The sequence below is a fragment of the Sus scrofa genome, chromosome 12 (genome assembly GCF_000003025.6).
Source record: "Sus scrofa isolate TJ Tabasco breed Duroc chromosome 12, Sscrofa11.1, whole genome shotgun sequence".
Taxonomy (NCBI): Eukaryota; Metazoa; Chordata; class Mammalia; order Artiodactyla; family Suidae; genus Sus; species Sus scrofa.
Window position 1 is genome coordinate 42,632,687 of NC_010454.4, and position 25,345 is coordinate 42,658,031.

The window sequence follows — 25,345 nt, forward strand, 5'->3', positions numbered from 1 at the left end:
CCGAATTCTGGCTCTACCACCACTAGGGGGCGGATCCCAGGCAAGGAACGTCACCCTCTGAGCCTGTATATTAAGCCTGACAATCATCTGCTCTTCATAGCCCTGTTGTGGGGCCTGCACAGGAGTCTGTGTGTCCCCTCTTCTCTCTTCTATTCAGACTCATCTCTTTCCATCTCAGAATGAGCCTCTTGGCTTTTATCGCTCACACTCAACTCCCTCTCCATACTGTAGCCTGACTAGTCACTCAAACACCATCAAAACTGTCAGCATCTCCCTAGTGTAAAGCCCTCCAGCGGCCTCCCAGTGCATTCAGGAGAAAGCCCAACTCCTCTCTTTGCAGTTCCATCCACATGATCAAATCCGCATCCTCGTGGACACTGCTAGGATTCGTTTCTACTGCGCCACAATGGGAACTCCCAAAAAAGGTTATTTTTCTTGCTTTGACCATTGAGTTGGACATTTAGGCTTATGTGCACCTTTCTGTTTGCAGTATTATGTCAGTGAATGGTTGAAGAACGGTCAGGAAGCAGCACTGTAGGCCAGACTCTCTCATAACATCCCCACTTTCTTGCACATCGTGGCTATCTCACCCATTTCTTCTGGACCACAAGCCCCTTGAAGGGTAGGGACTGTGCCATCTCTACATCTCCCAGGCCTGACACCCAGCTCCCTTTCCCCAACCCGCCCCGCCCGCACTTACTACAGATCAAGGCCACAGCCATCCGCAGCAGCTTGAATTGACACTTCATGCCTGACCAGTTCTAGGGAAAAAGGAGAGAGTTCCATTAGTTTCTGATCAGACCACTCCTCTGCAGATGTATGAAAAAAACCACCTCCATGAAATCCTGAATGAGGCGGTCATGGCTTAGTCCCAGATCACAGCAGCATGGCTTTGAGATTTGAGGCAATGGCAAGTTTACTACTGTCATAAAAGCTCTTGAACTACATTCAAGAGGAAAAGACGCTAGATCCCGGGAGATGAGAGTCCCTCTTCTTGGCGCACACAGACACCTGACAGTCCCATGGCTGTAAAGGGATGCAGGAGAGCAAAGCCAGCCAAGTCCAAGCAGAACTATCAGGATGATAAAAGAACTCAAAACCCTGCATCTGAGGAACAAACGAAGAGAAGGCTCAGGGGTCAAGTTCACTGCCAAGTATCAAATGAGTCAGTGCAAGGAAAGGGCACACTCAGTGTAACATGTAAGCGGAAGTCTCAATGGATGAGCATCTCGGAGAGAGTTTTTTTTTTAAGCTTGAGGTAAGCTTCCAGGAGTTCCCACTGTGGCTCAGAGGATTGAGAATTTGACTAGTATCCATGAGGATAAGGGTTCAATCCCTGGCCTTGCTCCGTGGGTTAAGGATGCAGTGTCGCCATGAGCTGTGGTGTAGGTTGCAGATGGAGCTCAGATCCCACGTAGCCGTGGCTGTGGTGCAGGCTGCCAGCTACAGCTCCGACTCAACCCTTATCTGGGAACTTCCGTATGCTGTGGTGTGACCTGAAACATCAAAAAACAAAAAAAACAGATAATCTTCCATTTGTTTTTTTTTTTTTGGCTGCAATGTGCAGCAGCTTGATGTGGGGTCTCAGTTTCCAGGGCAGGATTGAACCCGGGCCACAGTGGTGAAAGTGCTGAGTCCTAACCACCCGACCACCAGGGAACTCCCCTAAGCATCCATTTCTAATAAGCAGAGCTGTCCAAAGGCAGAATGATCCATGTGGAGGGACGGTGAGTTTCCCATCATTGAAGGGTTCAAACAGGGGCTTCGCATCCCTCAGAGGGGATGCTTGAGAGAATGGGCACTGGAAAGGGGGTGGGCCAGATGGCCTTCAGACAGACCCCTCTTTTCCCCTGAGAATCTCTGAACACTCTGAGCCTCCACCGCAGATCATCAGAGTACAATTATGCACCTTACAAAAGGACCGTTCACTTTACAAAAGACTTCGCCGCGGGGTTCCTTTGAGGGGCGCTCCTGCAGTGCTTTCAAAGCACGATTCCATTTACCCAGACACAGAAACCCCCTGGAACACATCAGTCCTAGGGCAGGAGGCAAGGGGGCCAGCGGGGGCTTGTTCCCTCCCCCCACCTCCCCTGCCTTTGCTGCCTGGCCCAGGCCCAACTCAGGGGCACGTCTGGAACCCCTTTGACGTTGGGAGGACACAAGCGTGAAAGGTGACAGGCGCCCTGGACACTGGCACGTAGAATAACATCTACGGATGCTTCCGTGGTGCAAGTGGGATGCAGGGAAGCTGCCAAAAAGAGGGAGAAATGCCGCCGCATTCCGTTTCTTGATTTGGCTCCCTTCCCCCGCCCCCATTATTCCTCAATGACCTTCACGTCCTTTTTCACAAAAGGTGAGGTGGGCCCCTCTTTAGGGAAAAGTCTAAGCTTTGCTTGTTTACATGTTCCCTGCTAAGGAGTAGATGGCAAGCCAGTGTTATCTCCTGCTGGCATCTGCCTACAGGGGAGACTGCCCAGGGGACAGGGGACAACCCCGGAGCCTGTGCCCTCCACTGATCTGGCAACCCAGCCCAAGCTAGCTCAGTTTGCCAATGACGGGGAGCCCCTCAGCTCCTCTCGGGGATGAAGCCCTAAGACAGGAGGGTCCTTGGGAGTCACCTGATGGGCCATCTCCTCCCAAAGGGACACCCCTGACAAAACGGCCCTCCAGCTTCTGTGACGGGAAGCTCACCACCTCCTGGGGCAGCCCTGTGAAGGGGTTCTCATCACTGAGAGGTTCTTTCTGCTACTGTCTGGCCGGGCTTTGCCTCCCTGGGATGTCCACCCCTTCGTCTTCGTTCTCCCTTAAACGTGGTACCCACGGAGTTGCCATTGTGGTGCAGCAGAAACAAATCCGACCCGTAACCATGAGGTTGTGGGTTTGATCCCTGGCCTCGTTCAGTGGGTTAAGGATTCAGCGTTGCCATGAGCTGTGGTGTAGGTCACAGACCTAGCTCAGATCCTGCGTTGCGGTGGCTGTGGAGTAGGAGGTCGGCAGCTATAGCTCTGATTTGACCCCTAGCCTGGGAACCTCCATATGCTGCAGGTATGGCCAAAAAAAGCAAAAAAAAAAAAAAAAAAAAAAAAAGCGGTACTCATGTTCACAGCAGTATTGTTATTTACGAGAACCAAAAATGTGCAAGCAGCCAAGTGTCCAGGGAGAGTGGATGGAGGGACAAAAGCTGCTAAATCCACACAATGGACTATTATCCAGCCTTCGGAAGGAAGGGAATTCTGACACATGCCACAACTTGAATGAACCTGGAAGACACCACTAAGTGAAACGAGCCACTCGCAAAAGTAGCGTTTCACTCTCCTTAGATGAGGTGCAGCGCAGCCAAATTCACAGAGCCGGAAGAGAGAACGGAGGCTGCCAGGAGCTGGGGGAGGGAGGATTGGGAGGAGGTCCTAAATGAGCAGAGGTTTTGTTTTGCAAAATGGAGCGAGATCTGTGGATGGATGGTGATGATGGCTGCACAGCAAAATGAATGCACTGAACTCTCAGAACAAAAGTGAGGAGTTGCTATTGTGGCTCAGTGTGTTAAGAACCCGACACAGTGTCAGTGAGGATTTGGGTTGATCCCTGGCCTCGCTCAGTGGGTCAAGGATCCGGCACTGCCACGAGCTGCAGTGTGGGTCACAGATGCACCTCGGACTCGGTGTTGCTGTGGCTGTGGTGTAGGCCGGCAGCTATAGCTCCAATCAGACTCCTAGCCTGGGAACCTCCACGGGCCGAAGGTGGGCCCCTAAAAAGCAAAACCGCAAAAACAAAAAACATGATCCAGAACACTCCTAATATCCCTTTTCCTCATAAAACCCCTCTGAATACCTCACCTGAAGACAGTGTCTCCTTTCCTGAGAGATAATATTGGGCAAAGTAGATCTAGAATTTATTGGCCACACTCTCCTTCAGCTGAGGTTGAGACCCCCTCTGGGCCCTATCTAGGATCTGTCTTGGAAAGCACAGTCCACATTTCTGGCCTGGCAAGACCACTAGTGGAGAGCTCAGAATTCCCTTTTTCTAGTGTCCTTATTTGTAAATTTGAGATAACAACGGTACCTATGTCAATTACCCACCTCGGGGTTTATCGTGAAGGTGAAATGAATTAACACGTGTCAAGTGCTAGGAACACTGCCGGGCACTCGCTAAGAGACATATATGTCTGACAGTATCTGGACTTGGGGCAAAGATGGTGAGTTTCCTCTGCAGAGTGGCCTTAAAACTTTGGAACCTTTGCTAAGTGAAATAAGTCAGAGAAAGACAGTATGATACCACTGATGTGTGGAATCTAAAACATACAACGCCCTAGTAAACATAAGGTTAAAGTAGAATCACGGATACAGAGAACAAACTCGTGGTTACCAGAGCTGGGGGGTAAGATGGGGTTGGGGAGTGGGAGGTTCAAACTAGTGGGCGTAAGATAGACTCAAGGGGGAGTTCCCTGGTGGCTCGGTAGGTTAAGGATCTGGTGTTGTCACTGCTGTGGCTCTGGTTACTGCGGTGGTGCAGGTTTGAGCCACATGGCCATGGGCACAACCAAAAAAAAAAAAAAAGGTTCAGTGATACATCATACAACATGGTCAATGTAGCTAATAATTTGTAATAACTGTAAATGGAAAGTATCTTTTAAAAGCTGTATAGGAGTTCCCGTCGTGGTGCGGTGGTTGGCGAATCCGACTAGGAACCATGAGGTTGCGGGTTCGGTCCCTGCCCTTGCTCAGTGGGTTGACAATCTGGCGTTGTCGTGAGCTGTGGTGTAGGTTGCAGACGCAGCTCGGATCCCGCGTTGCTGTGGCTCTGGCGTAGACCAGTGGCTACAGCTCCCATTAGACCCCTAGCCTGGGAACCTCCATATGCCGCGGAAGCGGCCCAAGAAATAGCAAAAAGACAAGAAAAAAAAAATCTGTATAAAAATTTAAATTTTGTCTCTTTAGAAAAATTTTAAAAATTTAAAAATTTATTTCTTTTTCTTTTTTTTTTTTTTTTTTTTTTTTGTCTTTTGTTGTTGTTGCTATTTCTTGGGCCGCTCCCACGGCATATGGAGGTTCCCAGGCTAGGGGTTGAATCGGAGCTGTAGCCACCGGCCTACGCCAGAGCCACAGCAACACGGGATCCGAGCCGCATCTGCAACCTACACCACAGCTCACGGCAACACCGGATCGTTAACCCACTGAGCAAGGGCAGGGACCGAACCCGCAACCTCATGGTTCCTAGTCGGATTCGTTAACCACTGCGCCACGACGGGAACTCCTATTTCTTTTTCTTTTTACAGCTGGACCTGTGGCATGTGGAAGTTCCCAGGCTAGGGGGTCGAATCAGAGCTGCAGTTGCTGGCCTACACGACAGCCATAGCAACGTGGGATCCGAGCTACATCTGTGACCTATACCGCAGCTTACAGCAATGCTGGATCCCTAACCAAATAAGCAAGGCCAGGGACCAAACCTGCATCCTCATGGACCCTATGTTGGGTTCTTAACCTGCTGAGCCACAATGGAACTCACAGAAAAAAAATTTCTTAAAAGAAAAAAAGGACCCTTCAGAGTCTCAATGACCTTGGCCAGTTTGGTCACACTGCTCCCCAGGCCAGTTTCATCTACCTGGCCCGGAAGGCCCTGGAGTTGACCAAGCTGAGCCATCACAACCTCTGCTCTGCTCCTGCGGGAAGGTGAAACCGAGGGTCCAGGAGGGCTCACGCAAGGTTACTATGAGTTAATGTCGAGTTTGATAGGGTTCCCAGCCCAGGGCTCTCTGTCCACCCACTTCTGAGGCAAGGTCTCGTTCTGCCCGTCCCTGCTGGCTGCCCCAGCTGCCCCCCAAATTGAGCAAACAACAGTAAATGACCAGCCTCACAGCTGCTGAGGGGTTAAACTAGAAAGTCACTCTGTTCCACCAGCTGCCTCATTCCACCCCCCACCCCCACCCCCAATTATCCCCTCCAATAAAATAAGCACACTGAAACAACAGGAGAGAAGAAAAAAAATCCCAGAGCAAGCACTGCTGCTGCTATAAATGTTGAAAAGCCTGCAGGCCCCTGGGGAAGATAAACTTTTTTCAGGTCCTTTAATTTCATTCTCTCCCAGAGCCTGGCAGGGCGAGATGGTAACTCACCCAGAGTGAACCAGGCAGTAACCAGTCCCTGTGGCATCTTGCTCACCCAACCCGTTAAGGGCTCAGAGGCTGAAACCCAGGGGGGAGGTTCCCTTCTAAGACAGCTTTACATATCCCCCGTGGAAAGAGCTTCTTGTCAAAGCATTTCAAGAAAACCCAACACAGGAAACATGAAAGCATAACACAGATAAATTGGGGAGTGACTAGTTGTCCTACAGAAGGATTTTTACTTAATAAAAGGAACCTTAGAACACAGAAATCTTCTGTGTCATTTAGTCAAGAATCCTTCCATGTGCTTTGACAGTATGGTTCAATTTGTAAAACTTTAGATTTCAAATGTTTCAGAAAAACAGCAAAGTGTAAGAGAAGATCCTGTATATTTATTTACTTATTTCTTTTGGGGGTTTTTTGTCTTTTTTTTTTTTTTTTTTTTTTTTTTTTTTTTTTTTTTTTGCTTTTTAGGGCTGCACCTATGGCACATGGAGGTTCCCAGGCTAGGGGTCCAATCGGAGATACAGCTGCCGGTCTACACCACAGGCACAGCAATGTGGGATCCGAGCTGTGTGTGCAACCTACACCACAGCTCATGGCAACACTGGATCCTTAACCCACTGAGCGAGGCCAGGGATCGAACCCACAACCTCATGGTTCTGAGTTAGATTCCTTTCCTCTGTGCTACAATGGGAACTCCTGTTTTTTGTCTTTTTAAGGCCACACCCATGGCATATGGAAGTTTCCAGGATAGGGGTTGTATTCGAGCTACAGCTGCCAGCCTATGCCACAGCCACATAATTCAGGATCCAAGCTGCCTCTGTGACCTACACCAAAGCTCACAGAAACGCTGGGTCCTTAGCTCACTGAGCAAGGCCAGAGATTGAACTCAAATCCTCTTGGATCCTAGTCAGGTTCATTACCACTGAATCACAATGGAAACTCCAATCTTGTATATTTAAAAATGAAACTCTGGCACATGGGCCCCACCAAAAGGGAATGAATACATTATTCAGGAGTTCCCAATGTGGTGCAGTGGAAACGAATCCAACTAAGAACCATGAGGTTGCAGGTTCGATCCCTGGCCTTGTTCCGTGGGTTAAGGATCAGGCATTACTGTGAGCTGTGGTGTAGGTCCCGGACACGTCTCCAATACTGCGTTGCTATGGCTGTGGTATAGGTCAGCAGCTACAGCTTTGATTTGACCCCTAGCCTGAGAATCTCCATCTGTTGTGGGTACAGCCCTAAAAAGGAAAAAAAATATGTGTACACACACACACCCCCACACACATAGAGGATCTCCCAGCTGTATGGTGATTTGCCATTTTCACATCCATTTTTTTTCACGTCTTTCTCGCAACTACCTTGTGAAGAGATTACAGAGAGAACAGAAGCCCTGCGAAGTTAAGGAATTCGCAGCTAGTAAGATGTTGATGACAGTTCTTAAATCCGGATTTCCTGATAGTCGAGCCCATGCTTTCTCCTTTTTGTTCCAATGAGGTACTGTGCAGGCACAAACAGACCAAACCCTCACTCTAGAATTAAAAACCCATAGTCGATCTATTAGATTGAACCACATGAAACTGCCAGTGCCTAGATGCTTCTGACCCACAGAAATGGCTATTCCATACGGTTCGTCCTAATGTATCTCTGAATTGCTGGGCACAGAGTTAGTTTGGGTACAGGCAGCCTCCTGATGAAAGGAAACTGACCTTTCTAAGGAGAAAAGGAGTGTTTTTCACTGTCCAATAAGCCCCATGCAACTTTCTAAGAGAAGGCCACCATTATGTCATGCTCCAGGGACCCCAAAGCTCCCCGTGGCCAAGGAAAGCATGTCCTTCTGGAAAAGCACTGGGCCCTTGGATGGGACAGCTCAGCTCCATCACCACAGGCCATGGGCTACTTGCAGAAAGAAGCACAAGCTGGAAGAAAACTGCTCTCACACCCTCTCCTCAACCCCATGGCCCGTCCCTTGGTCCTGGGTCCTCTGGGGTGGCCTGCCCTCACCAGGGAACTTGGGGGGCATCAGGGCTGTTTCCCAGGCAGTGGGAAGGAGTGGAAACAGGACACCGCTTACTCCTATCTGTCTCTTCTTTCCTACGTTCATTTAGTCACACTGGTTCATTCCCTTCCACACAGATGCATCCTGGAGAGAGGGGGAGGGTGGTGCACCCCCCCCGGAAGGAATTGGGGCAAGGGGAGGGGGGAGCAGAGGAGGCCGAATTCAGAGGAGGCCGAATTCAGAGGAAAAGCTGTGTCTGGGGAAGGCTGTGGCACTGATACAGAATGACCCACTTAAAAGGGCCATGAAGGGGTTCCTTCTGTGGCTCATTGATTCATGAACCCAACTATTATCCATGAGGACACAGGTCCCTGGCCTCACTTGTTGGGTTAAGGATCTGGTGTTGCCATGAGCTGTGGTGTAGGTGGCAGATATGGCTCCGATCCCGTGTTGCTGTGGCTGTGGTGGAGGCTGGCAGCTGTGGCTCCAATTCGACCCCTAACCTGGGAACTTCCATATGCTGAGGGGGTGGCCCTGAAAAAAGAAGCAAAAAAATAAAAACAAACAAGTGCCGTGTGAGGTGGCCCTGGACGCCCGGGTGCTCAGCAGACGGAGCCAGACACCCTGTGTGTAAACACACACGCGCACACAGGCTTGCCCGCACCCACTGCAGCCCCTTCTTCTCTCTCAGTGTACAAAGGGGACTCTGGAGCAAGGCCAGGGGATGGTGCTGAGGAGCAGGCCAGGCGAGGGAGGTGTAACACAGCAAGGGGGAATGGAGGCCCTTCATAAACCGAGCATTTCCACATCCCCAGGAGGGACGAGGGAAGCGAGGGCAACAGGACCCCAAACAGAAGCTCTGCCTTTTCTGGACACTGTCCCTCCTTCCTTCCTTCCCTCCCCCTGGCCCGCCCTCCTTTCCTTCCTTCCTCGACCAAAACGTAGTAGGCACCATGTGCCATGTGTCCAGCCCTATCCCAGGCACCGGGGAAAAGATGAGGAAGACCTGGGCTCTGCCTGGAAGTTCATGGGCTGGGGGGGACTGGGCAGCATGGCTAGTGACTCTGCTTTCAGCCCCCAAACTCGGGCCTGCCTCCGAAACAAGGAAGCAGTCCTCCCTGGCCTCCCCGAGGCTGTCCGATGGCTTCCAACGTCTTGCCCTGAAGATCCTGTCTCCATTCTGAGTCCACCCCACCTCTTCTGTGAGGAGCGGGGAATGAATCCTTATCCTGAGTTGTCATTTTCACTTTATCATTTCTCCCCCATCTCATCCCATTTCACAGATGCAGAAACTGAGGCACAAGTCAGTGAGGCCATTTTCCTAAGGACAATCTTTAGGAAGTAGGTAGCTGGGATTCAGATCTAGGCTGAGTAACAGCCCCTGCTCTTATGAATACTCTAGACTGTCTTTCAAGGAAAGGCGAGGGAGAGCACGAGAAATGGAATGATAGCATCCAGCCTCTGCGAGGGGCTGCTGAAAGAGAACGAACGACACGTGAATGGGTGCCAGGAGATGTGGGTTTAAGTCCCCATTTTGCCACAAACTTGATTGTGACGTTGAAGAAATCACTTAACCTCTCAGCATCCTCTTTCCTCTTTGAGTATTTGGAGGAGACTGTCTCTAAGGTCCCTTTACTTTTTTTTCTTTTTTTTTTTGGCTGCCCCTTGGCGCATGGAGTTCCTGGGCCAGGGATCGGATCTGAGCCACAGGTGCAACCTATGTCGCACCTGCAGCAACACCAGATCCTTCAACCCACTGTGCCGGGCTGGGGATCCAACCAACATCCTGGCACTGCAGAGACACTGTCGATCCCATGATGCCACAGTGGGAACTCTAGTCCCTTTATTTTTAACAACTGATGACAAACAACAACGGACAATGGCAATGGCCTGCTACTGGTCAAGGATTTTCCCGTTTTAAAGTCACTGAGTAGCAGAGTTGGAACAGGGAGATGGGCCAATTCACAGGCAAAGCCATGGCTAGAGAAAATATAAATCACATGTGCAAGGGCCCCACTGGAAGTGGGCCAGCAGAGGGTGAGGAGCCTCCCTGAACTCAGCTGCCTCGTCCTCACCAAGTCCAGGCAGGAGCATGGACCCAAAACCCAGCTCCAGCACATTAACGCCCAGGCCCAGGGACAGCAGAGGGGAGGCTGAGAAAGGCCACAGGAGCGGGGTGCTCACCATCACGATGTTGGCCAGATGGGCAGAGACGAGCGCGTACACCCCTCCGGAGGAGCCCACCACCGGTGCGGTCATGTCGGCCACAGACACCGCCAAGGACCCTGGTACAGAGAGAGAGGGAGAACTCAAGGGTGCTGCAGTCTCTTCCCCACCCCAGTCCCGGGCCCCCGGGGGCTGCAGCCTCAGGGCTGAGACCCCAGAGCAACAGGCTCCCTCGCTTCCTCCCCTGATCCCATGCCACCTCGGAGCTTCCTAGAAGCTTCATGTACGGCTGAAAGAACCATTTGGTTCCACCTTCTCCCTTTACAGACGGGAAGTAAAGTCTCAAGGGGGGAAGTGAGTTGCCCAAGGTAGAACTCAGACCATCTACATCTCAGATCACCTGCCTGGCAATCCAGCCTCAGCCTCACCTTGTGCCATCTGAGAGCTCAGAGCAACCACAAAAACAGCAGCGGTTGGGTATCGCAGACACAGCCACCCCTCCCGGGGGCACCATGTGTCAGACCCCGACCAAGCGTTCTAGACATCCTTCCCTTTAAGCCTCAAGACGGCCCTTTAAGGCTTTGAGGCGGCCGCGAGCAGCCTCACCGCAGAGCTGAGGATACTGAGCCCAGAGTCACCTGGTAGGAAGGGCTGGTGCCAAGACATGAGTCCAGGTCTGCCTGACACAAAGCCCACGTGCTTTCAGCCTCTCTAGCAGCCAACTCCCCCAACTGGGACCGAGGCAACCTCTGCCCTCTCCTCTCGCTCTTTCTGCCCATCAGCCTCACCTCCGACTGAGTGACACTACAAAAGGCCGACAGGGTCCCAGAGCCAGGCTCTGGAGGAGACATGTCCTTGAAAAGTCCCAGGGGGGAGAGAATGATGACATCATACCCTCCGGGGGAAAGGAACGGTACAGACTCTTGGTCTGGGGGATGACAAACTTCGTCCTGGGAGGGAAGCTGGGCAGAGAGGAGATGGGAAAGGTATTGTTCTGGGCCTCATTTCAGTGTGATCAATGCTCCGGCTCCCAGGGAAGGATACAGGAGACTAAAAATAACTGGGAGGTAGAAGCCGGGGCTCAGAGGATGAGAGGTGGCTGGCCAGAGTGAGTGTGCAGAAGGCACCACTGGAAAATGCCCGCAGGCTCATGAGCCAATTAGCCGCTGCCTGGGTGGAGGGAAGAGAGTCAGGCAGAAGACCAAGCTCTGCAGGCTCTGCCAGGGGACGGTCCAACCGTGGGAAGAGGCTGGGCCCAGCCCCGGAACCAGAGGACCTGACACCCTGGGCCTGGAACGAACGTCATGTGCCTTCTCCCACCTTGCTGCCCTCCCAGACTACTCTCAGGGCTCCTCGGCTCACTGAGATCCTTCGAGGAAGAGGATCAAACTCTGAGTCCCAAGGGGATGGGATCTCTCAGGAAAATACAAACTGTCATGACCTAAGAACTCCCAAGTCCTCCTCTCCTCCCAGGGCAATGATAAATCTTTTTTCTCCCCTTTCATGCCTTCCCTCTGGCTTTAATTAGGTATTGATCTATTGTCAGATAACTTTTTTTTTTTTTTTTTTAACTGTCTAGCCACAGGGTCAGCCTATAGAACAGAGGAAAAAAAAAAAAAAAAAAAAAAAATCCCAGGGTGGAAGCCGGGCAGGCGGCGGGATCTGCATGACAAAGGATTCCCACGCTCTCTGGCTCCGGCGGCGGCTGGCAGAGAAGGCTGCACTGCAGCGCTGCGGAGGGCCGGCTGCCCGAGCCTCTCATTAATTACCGTCTGGACAGAGGAAGCCCCAGCCTCCCGGAGCTGGCCTCTTTCCTCCACGTGAGCCCCCACAAACCGGCCCAGGTTCTGCTCTCTGGGGTCCAGCCTCCAGCCCCTGACCCTTCCCTCACCCTACCCATGGCTGGGAGTCCTGACCCCGGGGCCAGAGGTCCGGCTGGATTGTGGAGGAGTATGGATGGGGGCGGGGGGGAGTGACTGGCTACTTGTGTGATCTTGGGCTTCAGTTTCCCCATCTGTGAAACCAGGAGGTTAGTCGAAGGCTTTTCAGCAGTGAGATGATCTTCTCAAAGGAAGCCTCACCCACAACCTCTACCCTGTGGAGCAGAGCGCAGAGGGCTGCTCTGGCTGAATGGGGGTGACCTGGGAGCTAAAGCTTGCCACCCATGGGAGGGGGTCTCAAGAGTTCCTTCCAGATCAGAAATAGAATCAGCCAAGTCTCAGCCTAAGATCCACGGTCCGAGGTTCAGATACTGATTCTAGAATCTGGAAGGTAATAATCCAAACCCACCAGCCCTCCATCTGTGGCAGAAAGACTTTCCTTCAGTGACTGCAGAATAGCCTTGGACTAGAGGGCCTGGGAGAGGGCAAGTATACATGTGGGCGTGCACACATATCAACAGAGTAAGACAGGTCATCCCGGGGCAGGAAGCCAGGCACAGGCAGGATCCCTGATGGATCGAACAGATGACAGTTCAACAGAGGCCAGTGTGAACCCACGGAAGCTGTGGGGGCAGAGGACAGAGGGAGAAAGGCAAGCTGGAGTGACACGCCATGCCTCTGCACAGCAGCAGCCCAAAGGACCAGTGCCAGTCAGGGCTATGAATTCCTTCCCCCAAGCGCTGGGTCCATGCCAGCACGGGGATGAATTGGTGACTCTGCCATAATGCACAGCTGTGATCATTCCAGCCTGGACGATTTAAAGCAGGTGTTCTCCAGCACCTCCCGTGCCATTAAAAAAAAAAAAAAAAATCCAAATAAAAATCGGCGGAACATCTACCTTGAGGCAGTGTAACCTTATTTACGTACATTTCCTTTCATTTAGTTTACAAATATTTGCTGCTCACCACATGCCAAACTCTGTGCTAGGCTCTGGGGATGCACCCGAGGCTTATGATCTACATTGTCTGTAATAAAAGCTGGGTGGAGCAGTAAAAATAGAGGGTTTTAAAATATTCAAATTCTTAGCCATGTAATTGCTGGCTGGAAGGGAGATACCCATTCGCTTCAAGTATTGGCTAGAAGCACAGGGTGGAAGGAGGGTTTCCACTCCAGTTCTAGGACTTCTTGTTGGAGCAAATTGGAATGATTTCAACTCCTTGAACTGCCTGTAAAATGGGGGTGTCGGCACCCACCTCATAGGACTGGTTTTTGTTTTGCGTTTTTAGGGCCGCACCCGTGGCATATGGAGGTTCCCAGGCTAGGGGTCAAATCGGAGCAACAGCTGCCGGCCTACACCACAGCCGCAGCAGTGCTGCATCCGAGCCGCATCTGTGACCTACACCACAGCTCACGGCAATGCCAGAGCCTTGACCCACTGAGCGAGGGGACAGATTGAACCCACAACCTCATGGTTCCTAATCGAATTCGCTTCCACTGCACCACGACAGGAACCCATAGGACTGTGGTGATGAGAAGGGGAGATAACATATGAGAACACTGTATCACATGCATGGAGTATCAGACATGCTAAGGGTAATTAGCACTTACAAAATTCAGTGGCCTCGGATTTGGAATATATACCTTGGGCAGGAGGTAGCAGGGCCCCATGTCTGTTAAGACCTCCCTTGGTTTCTGAGAGAGACTCTGCATAACGGCTAAGGCCTGCCTTTTGGTTCTCATAACCCTATGGGAGTGGTTTCCAGCACTCAGCCTCGATCTGAGCCCAGCTCCACCACTTGCGACTGCCTCTTCTTAGGTAACTCACTCAGCTTCTCTAAGCCTCGGATTCCGTATCTGTAACAGGTGGAGAGTAGCAGTATCTGCCTCATGGGGTTGTCGTGAGCACTAAACACAGCCTGCACAGGGCAGGCACTTGCTAACTACTGGCTTTCAGGTCACAGGCTGGTTGTCTGTCTGAACGGGGCCCCCTTCCTGAGGAGGGACTCACATGGAGCGGAGAGGGAGGAAAGGGTACAGGCAGGTCAGTCCACTCACTCCTGGAGATCAATGATAGGATACGCGGGGCCCAGAATGCCCTCTGCTCAGAATCACAGCCCAAAACAGGGCACGTCATTCGCTTGGCCATACAGCCCCGCACACTGGGTTGAGCTGGCAAGCCTCCTTCTGTCTGTACACCACCCCTGCTGCACTGGTATCACTGGGAAGCGATACCTCCACTTCTCCCCACTGGGCATCGCCTGCTCTGAGCGAGGCCTGAGTCACTTGAATCTATGTCTAGCTTCTAGGTTATTGGCACTTTCATCTAATTGACTACTAACTGCAAGTGTTACGAGCATCTTTCCTGTTCCTCGCCATTAACCATCTGGGTCTGTGAGTATGTAGGTATGGAAAATGCAGCTATAAATCCCCAGATGTCGACACTCAGGGGTGTGTGGGTGGCTGAGTAAGTCTGGCACACAGAGATGCTCATCAGACTTTGGATCAAGGATGCAGAAGGTGCTGGTTTCTGGGAGAAGCTGATGGGGTCGCTGTCCAAGGTGGGCCAGTTTTTAACCTCAGCACAGGAGTGGAGGAGACAGCACTGGGCTGATCTCCCAGACCAAGGGTTCACAAACCAGCAGACCAGCCTCTCATGGGGTAGGCGGGTGGGGTGGGACCCTTCCCTCTTTGATTCCTGGAGCTGTGCTCCCCACTCCCAGGGTCCCTGCCTGCCCACTGTTTACGAGGCGGACGCTGCCGCTCTGCTGATGACAACTTTAATGCCACTCAGAAAGGATTAAGATCTTACTTAAACATACACACAAAGCTCCCTTGGGCACAGCTGTCAAGGTGAAGAGCTGAGGCGGCAAACCTTGCAAAAAAAAAAAAGGCAGCAATAAAGTTGGAAACATCACGAGGGAGATTCCTCTGTTCAGAAGCCCAGTTGGGGCAGACTTTTCCCGCAGAAATCTGCTCTGCTCTCCCCAGCTCACCTCTGTCCTCTTCCCCTCCCACTGGGGAGAGGAGGAGGGGCTGGCCCATTATCCTCAAGGCCACGACGGCTGCTAGCATCACATGCCCTCTGAGCTGAGTCAGCCAGGGCCCCGGACTCCTTCAGCTGGCACGAGTGTTCACTTCCTCCTAGGCCAGGCTTTCTCCTGACAGCAGTGGGTTGATCAAGAGGCAGCCTGGGCAGAGGCAACATCTCCCCTTGGGTAGAGGTGCCAGCCTGGCCAGGGGATGTATCTGGCTCCACCCACCCCTTGGGTGTCCCCACAGACATCTCACTGCCTTTTGCACAGTTTATTTCATTCTTTCCCTCACTCTACCCTCCTCACACCCAGTATGCAGCTCTCATTAGCACCCCCAGCACCCCACCCACCCTGCCCCCTCCGCCGTACCTGCGGCCCACGGAAGTTCCCAGGTCAGGGATCAAACCTGCGCCACTGCAGTGGCAACACCAGATCCTTAACCTGCTGCACCACAAGTGAACCCCTCATTTGTTCGCTCTTAGAGCTTAATGGAGCCAAAAGAAGGTGAGGAATGTTGACAGTTCACACAGCTACGACACAGGGTGTGAGGCCTGAACTCCGCTCAGTCAGCCTGTTCCAGATCCTGTGTTCTCCCGCGCCCTTTGCGGTCACATGCCTCCCTCTTTGCGGTCACAGGCTCCCCGGGGAGGTGGGGAGGTTTGCCTGGAGGACAACCCTGGTAGTCAGGAGCCTGGTGGTGTGGGTCCTCTGGAAGCTGGGGCCTTGCCTGATCCCTGGGTCCCCCAGCCGCCATGGGGAGGTTCACCCCTATGGACAAAGGGCCCACCTGCCTACCTGCCACGACGCCAGCCAGGTAGACGAGCCCAATGCGGGTTGCTCCGTGCACCATCTCCAGGGGCACCCCCACCAGGAGCTGCAGCACCACGTTTAGTCCCAGGTGCTCTATCCTGTACAGAGACCACATGCATTCACTCATTCAGCAAGATGCTGGGGATCCGCTGGTGAACAAGACCCTATAGCTGCCTCTGAGGAGCTCACCGTCTGGGGCTGGGGAGGAGTTACAATGCAAACAGTCCATCCTTCCGCCCTCCCTGCCCGCTGGCACAGGAACACGGGTACAGGGCCTGGGCGGGACCAGCCGTGTCTGCACGTGCCAGTGAGGGGCTACCCATGTTCAAGATCCAACAACTCCATCAGGTGACATGTGAGAAGCAGAGGCTAAGAGAGCGGCAGCGATCCGCTTAAAGTCACACAACTGGTTAGTGGTCAGGCTGGGACCACGGCCCAGGTCTCTGATGGGTGGGACCTGCTCCATCATCCAGGGCACTCGATTGCTCTGCCTCACTATTATGTTTATAAGAGCTACTTATATTTGAAGAGAAAGATGTTTGCCAAGCAAGTGCAAGCATGAAAGATACCTGCTAGAACGTAATAAATCCAAGTCAAGCCCCAGTTCCTACTGTGTCCAATCCTGGCTCATGAGTCAACTGAAGCATGAAGTGCCTCCCCGACTCTGCTCCTCAGCCCTGCGAAGTTGAGGCCGGGACACAGCAGGCAAGGCATCTGGCCCCTCAGGCTCAGAGTGGAGACAACCGTCGGCAACCACTGAGGGGTCTCCTTACCCCAAAGCGTCTCCCCAGCAGGTGCCCCAATTAGGGGGTGGCTCCTGTGCCTGTTTTAGAGGCTCAGCAGGAAGGGAGGATCAGAGCGGAGCTTCCTCTGGGCCCCTGAGGATCCTTCTGCCGAGGAAAGAACCATGGAGGCTGGGGTAATCCTCTTCTCATGGGCAACCCCGGGGACAGGCACCCCCAGGGCTTTTCCGGACTTTTCCTTCACTTCCTTCCCTAGAGAGTCTGCAGAAGACAGCACAGAGGCCTGGCATCTGGGGACTCTGATTTCCCAACTCTACACTTATATGGTGTAGAAACAGTCCCCTGCCAAGGTCATGTTCTTCAAGGGGCTTGAACCTGAGAAGCCACCTGGCCTTATCTTGGGGCAGGAGACCCACTGAGAACTGATTACACTCCAGGCCCCCAAAGAGGCCACAGGGTTCTATAAAAAGAAACTATAAGTACTGCCAGAGTGTCTCAAAGAGACTCGTGTCACCATATAAGGAGACCTCTTTGGGAAGGAGGTGGTTTCAATAAGTCTATCCTTTATTTCGTTTCCAGGGGCACTCACACACATGGTTTATGGACAATGAATATGGTGGCTGACCACTTTTCCCTTTTTGCTTTGGCCACTAGGAAGCTCAGAATAAATCCGTAACCTACTTACAGCAAATATATAGAACCACATGATGTGTATGTGTGTGCTGATCTCGCTGCTGGCTTTTGGCATTATTCTTCTATTTTCCCTTTCCCATGCACTCTTTATCAAAAAAAATTTATTACAGTTGATTTACAATGTTCTGTCAATTTCTGCTGTACAGCAAAGTGACCCAGTCATTCATACATACATATACACTCTTTTTCTCATATTATCTTCCACATGTTCTATCACAAGTGACTGGATATAGTTCCCTGTGCTATACAACAGGACCTCACCCACTCCGAATAATTTACTCAATTTGACATTAGTTTCAAGAAGTCATCTCAAATCCTGTGTCCAGGCAGATAAAAATAAACAAAGATATATTTTACATTGTAAATCAACTATACTGCAATAAAAATTAAAAAAAAAAAAACAAAAAACATTATTCTGGAAGTTCCTGTTGTGGCACAGAGGAAATGAATCCGACTAGGAACCATGAGTTTGCGGGTTCAAGCCCTGGCCTCACTCAGTGAGTTAAGGATCCAGTGTTGCCATGAGCCGTGGTATAGGTCACAGACGCGGCTCGGATCTGGCCAGCAGCTACAGCTCTGATTCGATTCCTAGCCTGGGAACCTCCATATGCCGCACCAGCGGCCCTAAAAAAACAAACAAAGAAGCAAACCATTATTCTGAAAAAAAAAAAAAAGATACATTTTAATCCAGGCTCTCTGGACCCATTATCTTCCCCCAGGGACTCTGACAGAGTGAAAGAAAACAGGGCCTTACCCTGCGTGCATGAAGATGTATGTCAGGAAACGCCAAGCTTGTGCTCGGAGCTGTGGATGGTAAACCAGGGAGTTCTTCAGGTATTGTGGATGGGTCACCTGCAGCACAAACTGGTTCAGCGACACCCCGTTATAGAGGAAAAAGGCAACCTAGATGAGAACACAGAATGAAGAGAGCCTGTCAGCAGGTGGGACTCTGCCCAGGAAGCGCTCCTGTGCTGACCAACATTTAGAATCTCTACAGAACGTGTCACAGAATGAGGCGCATCCCCATGATGAGGACCTGGGCTAGCTTTCCACCTCCTCTCACCCCACTTGTGTTCCATTACTTGCTTTTTACTCTTTTTTAATGGCTATACCTGCAGCATACAGAAGTTTCCAGGCTAGGGTTCGAATCGGAGCTACAGCTGCTGCCCTTCGCCACAGCCACAGCCACTTGGGATCTGAGCCGTGTCCACGACCTACACCACAGCTCACGGCAATGCCAGATCCCCGACCCACTGAGCAAGGCCAGGGATTGAACCCACGTCCTCATGGATACTAGTCGGATGTGTTTCTGCTGTGCCACAACAGGAACTCCTGTTTGATTATTTTCTGTTAAATGTTCACCAAACCATCTCATGTTCTCTGCCCACAATTCCTCAGTGCTAAGCAGGAAGGCTCTGGAGGATTTTAAACTTTAATTTCAGTAATAACTCACATATCCACTTGGGGGGATGAGGTAATTCCACATAAGCTGATTTAAAAAACAAAACAAAACAAAACTGTGGCAGAACACAGGTAACATAAAATTTACCAGGTAACATAAAATTTACCATCCTAAACCATTTCAGCTCTATCACTGTACAGTTCAGTGGCACTAAATACATTCAGAAGACGCAACCATCACCACCGCCCATTCACAGAATTTTTTTCATCTTGTAAAACTAAAGGAAACTCTATACTCATTAAACATCAATTCCTCTTCCCCCCTCCCCAGCCCCTGGCAACCCCCATTCTGCCGTCTGTCTCCACGCATCTGACTATGCTAGAAGCCACATCTAAGTGGAATCATATAGTATTTGTCTCTTGTGATGGGTCTGTTTCACTCAGCATAATGTCATCCAGGTAATCAATGCTGTAACATACGCCAGAAGCGCCTTCCTTTTTTGAGCCACACTTGTGGCACACAGACGTTTCTGGGCCAGGGATCAGATACAACCTATGCCACAGCTGCAGCAATGCCAGATCCCCAATCCACCGTGCCGGGCGTTGAACCCCCGCCACCACAGAGACAATGCCAGATTCTTTTTTTTTTTGTTTTGTTTTTTGTCTTTTTGTTGTTGTTGTTGTTGTTGCTATTTCTTGGGCCGCTCCCGCGGCATATGGAGGTTCCCAGGCTAGGGGTTGAATCGGAGCCGTAGCCACCGGCCTACGCCAGAGCCACAGCAACGCGGGATCCGAGCCGTGTCTGCAACCTACACCACAGCTCACGGCAACGCCGGATCGTTAACCCACTGAGCAAGGGCAGGGACCGAACCCGCAACCTCAGGGTTCCTAGTCGGATTCGTTAACCACTGCGCCACGACGGGAACTCCAATGCCAGATTCTCAACCCGCTGCAGCACAGCGGGAACTCCAGAATCTCATTTCTTTTGAAGGCTAACATTCCACTGTACGCACCTACCGCATTTTGCTTAACCGTTCATCTGTTGATGGACACTGAGGTTGCTTCCACCTTTCAGCAATTGTGAATAATGCTGCTATGAATTTGGTTGTACAAATACTTTTTTTTTTTCTTTTTAGGGCTGCATCTATGGCATATGGAAGTTCCTGGGCTAGGGGTTAAATCGGAGCTGCAGCTGCCAGCCTACACCACAGCCACAGCAATGCCAGATCTGAGCTGCATCTGTGACCTCAGTGCAGCTTATGGCAACAGTGGATCCTTAACCCACCAAGCGAGACCAGGGATCAAACCCACATCCTCATGGATACTAGTAGGTTCTTAATCCATTGAACCACAACAGGAACTCCTTTTTTTTTTTTTTTAAACACAAATATCTCTTTGAATCCTTGCTTTCAATTCTTTTGGGTACACACCCAGGAATGGAATTGCCGGATGTTATGATTGCTGTGTTTAAGTTTTCTGAGGAACTGCCGCACTGTTTCCCATAGCGGCTGTATCATTTTACATTCCCACCAATGGTACACAAGGGTTTCCATTTCTCCTCATTCTCACCAACACGCCGCATAAGCTGGTTTTGAAGACGACTGAAGTGTTCTTGTTTAAGCCCTAAAAGGGTATTTATTTTAACTATTTTTTTCTGGAACTCTTCCTAGAATACATAATTCATGTCCCTAGGTTTTTAATTTTAAGGATGCCTCAGGTATTGATCTGGGCCATAGGAGTGATGTTTCCAGCAATTGATGGGGTTTTCGTTCCTATGCTAAATGGCCCCACATTCTTGTGTTTCTTTAGGACTCAGGTTTGCCTTCACATTTTCTGCTGTCCTCTCCTGCACTGCCAGGTTGTCGGCACATTATTAAACAGGTACGACAACCAGGTTCTTCCTTCCTACTGCTGGTTGGTAGGGGGCCCTTCTAGTAGTTTCCCACAATGTCCCTTCTATTTTCACTCAGTTATGGAATCATAAAACCAGTTACTAGAACTGTGTGTGTAACCAAAGGCCCTGGGTTTTGTTACAAGGACTCAAACAGATATTTCAATGTTTCCCGGTTGCTTCTAGATTGGTGGCTCAAATTTAAACAGCTCAGGTGGAGTTCCCTTGGTGGCGCAGTGGTTAACGAATCCAACTAGGAACCATGAGGTTGCAGGTTCGATCCCTGCCCTTGCTCAGTGGGTTAAGGATCTGGCATTGCCATGAGCTGTGGTGTGGGTGGCAGATGTGGCTCAGATCCTGCATTGCTGTGGCTCTGGCGTAGGCTGGTGGCTACAGCTCCAATTCGACCCCTAGCCTGGGAACCTCCATATGCCGCGGGAGCGGTCATAGAAAAAGGCAAAAAGACAAATAAATAAATAAAATAATAAACAGCTCAGGTTTCTTTTTGGGGCGGGGCGGGGGCAAGCCCACAGTATCTGGAAGTTCCCAGGCCAGGGACTGAACCCACACCACAGCAGAGATCCAAGCTGCTGCAGTGACAAAATGCCAGATCCTTAACTCGCTGCACCACAAGGGAACTCCACAGCTGGGGTTTCGGAAAATTTGAAACCAATCTGAAAACAAGAACTGGCCCCTCTGGATGATGTTATGCAAATTATTTTAATTCACTGGTCCTGCTTCCCCATCTGGAAACGGGGATACTAACGCCTATGCTTTCCCAGGGATCGTGGGGGTTTAAAAATGACCAAGTACAGGAGGAGCCAGTCCTGGGTGCGGCCCTCGCTCAGGGGAGGCAGCTGTACTGAGCGTGGGGCTAAGCCTCCCTGGGCTGAGCCCGGGAATGGCTCAGACCTCCCAGCAGCTGGATTCCCTGATCTCTCTGGAAGCTATTCTGACCACCTAACACCATGCATGCGGGTGGCCTGGCAGCAAATACAGCTTCCAAGCCAGCTTGTTATTATTGGTCCTCAAATAGAAGCTAATAAATAGACCAACACAGTAAGTGCTTGGAGAACAAGTCCAAGAATATCTCAGAAAAATCGCAACTTCAACATGTACTTGGATGAAGCCAGAACAACAGACAGAGGAGTTCTGGCCTGCAGACCAGATATTTAGGAAAAAAGGAGAAGGACGCCATGAAGCGTAATGATCCTGCAGTTTGATCCGGCAGGAACTTTACAAGAACATATGCTGGGGCGCTAATTAGGCCCCTGGCTCTGGAAGAACAACTACGGAGATCATAAAACTCCAAGGGGCACCTAAACATCCGTTCAGGAGCTGGGGCTGGGGAGCCCACAGGTCCTGGGGCTGACGAGCAGAAAGAATTCAGAGTTCCACACACATGGGCACTGACTCAGAAAGGAGGACTTTGGATGCTGTTGCATAAGCATGAGACTTGGAGAATAACAACAGGTATGGATGATTCCCCGAGGGGAGAATGTTCTTGCAAAATACGTTAAGCCCACATTTACCTGTTCATAAACACTCCCTCCCATATGTATTTGTGTAATGCTTTTGTGTTCAGAAAGCACCACCAGCCGTCCTCTCGCTCTAAATAGAGTGGTCCTGCGGGAGAAGGAGGGCAGGCCTGGTTATTCCTCCCTTACAGGTGGAGGATGGAGTCCCAGGGGAGGAAATGACTCGTCCACGTTACTCACTCCGGGAAGGACTAAAATAAACTGTTTTAATGCGTTAGCCTGGCATTGGTTCAAATCAATGAACTTTTGGCGTCGTCTTTGCTGCTGCTGTTTTCGGTGGGGGTGGTCCTGTGAGGACTTTGCTGCAGCGCATCTTAAAGTAATAATCTTTGTAACATCTTTGTGGTCCAGGGGTTCCAATACACCTGCATGCACTGACCGTAACAGGGCCTGACTTGTAGTGACAATGGCTCTGCCTTTTGGTGGAGAGGATGCTGGCCACCCTTCCCCTCGTGACCTCAGATATCCTCCTGATCCGCCCCCCCGCAGCAGGCCCTCTCCGACCTGGTCCTTACCTCCAGCAGCGTGACTGTGATCATGAACCAGGGCGGGGGGCAGCAGGTGTAGCTGTCGTAGTACCACTTCCGGTCGATCTCCCGGGGCAGGGTCTCGTAGGCCACGTGGCGGATCAGTCGCTGGGAGAGGTTCAGCCCCTTCTCCTCCAGCAGGGCCTTGCTACAGAGCCGGCGGTTCCCCTGCAGGATGGCCTGGCGGAAGCTGTTGGACCGCTTGTTGCTCATCTACACGGGACAGAGGGAGGGGGTCAGAACTGGGACCTCAGGGGAGCCCCCACCCGTTTCCCAGCCAACACCGTCTTTAGATCAACCAGGCCTGCCCCCACCTTCCTCTTTCTTGGGTAATAGTTACCAAGAAGCAACATTCACCTGGATGCCCATTCCCAGGACAAAAGGACACTTTGGAAAGCAGAAAAAAAAAGAAAAGGAAGAAGCAGAAGCAACATTGACCTAAACTCTCATGTGTCAGGGGTTCTTCCAAGCACATCACCTCTTGGCTCCTCTGATGCAACCAGCCTACCTGCTAGATCAAGACCGTGAATATCCCCATTCCACCAGACAAGGAGACCGAAGTATAGACAGGTGTAGCAATCGATCAAGTTCAAACCCAGTGAAGCTCCAGGGCCTATATTCATTTCCACTATACCTCCCTCTGCCCACCCATCCATCATCCATCCCAATTTCCTGAGCAACTACTTCGTGGCAGACATACTGGCAGATGCAGGAGATAGAGTGGAGCTCAAGATAAACAAGTAACCACCGTTCATGCTTCAGAGCGAAGGCTGTTGCTGGAGCACACAGGACGGAGCCCAACCTGGTCCCCCCAGGTGGTCAGGGCTTCCTGGAGGAGGTGGTATGAGTAAGAACTAGAGGATAAGTAGGAGTCGGCGTCCTCAATCCCCAGAACCAGAACCCAAGCTGTGCCTGTGGGAGGTCATCAGTCCTGAAGCTGAAGAAGGGAACTGTGATGCTCAGGACGCCCAAGGACTGGCCCCTGCCCTGGCAGAGTCCTGGCCGCCTCACCCAGAGATCAGCCTGACTCCCTGAGACCAGAGGCTGCACTGGTGACTTCCAGCCTCCCGAGGCCTCCGTCACCTCGCACCCGCCCTCCACCATCCCATTCTAGACCTTCCCTGTGGGGAGCTGTTCTAGAGGCACCGCTCTCCAAAACCCAGGGCCACACTGCCGCCCGGGGGCCGTGCCATGGTCGCTGGGTGGGGATTATCAACATACTCCAGGGATTGTGGGTCCCGTGGTGGACATCAGGCTAAACTCGAAGCAGGAGTCCAGCCAGGGCTGGGGAGGTGAGCCAGCCAGACCAAAGCACAGGGGTTTGAAGCCCTTGTCAAGGGCCAGGGAGCTGGGCAGGGCCTGGGTTCAGACCAGGCCGGGTGGAAAGAGCCTCCATCTGCAGTGCCTCTCCCCTGTCCTGGGCTCTGCCCACACCTGCAAAGCCTGGCATAAGGCTGCCCCCTCACCAGGCTTTGCCGATGACCCTTTTTCAACGATTCCCTACTCCCATCCCCCCGGGGCTGCAAAGCATGCATCTGGTTCTTAGTGGCTTGGCAGTTCTGGAAATGCTGGCAGGGCGTGGGACTCCAGGTTCACTGTGAGCCCAGGACAGGATCATCATGTGGTCAAGTCAGTTTACAGGCACTCTCGCCGTCCTCTTTCTCAATCCCCGCATGTACACACATATATGGGTGTGCACGGCAAAAACAGTCATGGACACACGCCTGGAAGATCCGTGGTGTGGAGGAGCTCAGCTTCTGGAGAAGTTGTGTTTGCGTGTGGGTGTGCACACCCACACACACACTTTCTCACCATTCCCATGACCTGGGGTACCTAGAGCTGTGCGGGCACAGCAGTGGCCGTGGTCTCTGGCCTCACAGAGCTTACAGGAGAGACAGATGGGTGAATAGTAGCAAAAGGGGACGGCATCCTCATTATTTGTTGCATCGCATTATCCTTACATTAAAAAGATGAGGACAAGAACCGGGAGAAAGGAAGTAATTTTCTCAAGGACCCATAGTTAGTAAGCAAGAGTCAGGATTCAAATCCAGATCTGCCTAACTTGACCGCCCATGCTGGCCCATATGGTGCTTTTGTGCCAACTGGATAAGGCAGCCTCTTCTTCCAGGTGGATGCACCCATTCCAGGCCTTGCTGAACAAAGTCCCAGCCAGATTTCAGTCCCCATACATCCCTCTGTCGGGCATCCTTGTAGAGTCCACAACCTGCCCACCCATACATGGTAAGGCAACCCTGGCCACTCAGCTGTAATGCAATGCGGTCTGTACTAAAAGACCGTCCTGCACAAAGCACTGTGGGGCTCTGGATAAGGTTGGTTTGTTCTCCCTGGGTCGGGGCGGGGAAGGGCTCACAGAGGATGCAGACGCGTTAGTTAACCTGCTGGAAGAACATGAGAGACAACAGAAACTTTTCAAATATCTTATCTTATTTAATCCTTGCCACTACCCTGAAGAGGGCATCCTTTGGCTTCATTTTACAAACTGGAAAACCCTCCAAGGATCTTTCCCACTGAGTGGCAAAGGCAGAGCCTGGAGCAGGGGCC

At 51.5% G+C, this 25,345-nt stretch overlaps 1 protein-coding gene across 2 annotated transcripts in view; it reads right to left on the reverse strand.

Moving 5' to 3' along the window:
- Positions 1-25,345, reverse strand: part of RHBDL3 (rhomboid like 3) — a 52,665-nt gene that overhangs the window by 9,039 nt on the left and 18,281 nt on the right. For both annotated transcript variants that reach the window (XM_021067455.1, XM_021067454.1), the window contains 5 exons: positions 22,772-22,996; positions 18,181-18,329; positions 15,976-16,088; positions 10,287-10,387; positions 701-761 (listed from right to left, as the gene is read on the reverse strand). In XM_021067455.1, the coding sequence (XP_020923114.1) occupies positions 701-761; positions 10,287-10,387; positions 15,976-16,088; positions 18,181-18,329; positions 22,772-22,996 (649 nt within the window). The remainder of the gene's footprint in view (positions 1-700; positions 762-10,286; positions 10,388-15,975; positions 16,089-18,180; positions 18,330-22,771; positions 22,997-25,345) is intronic.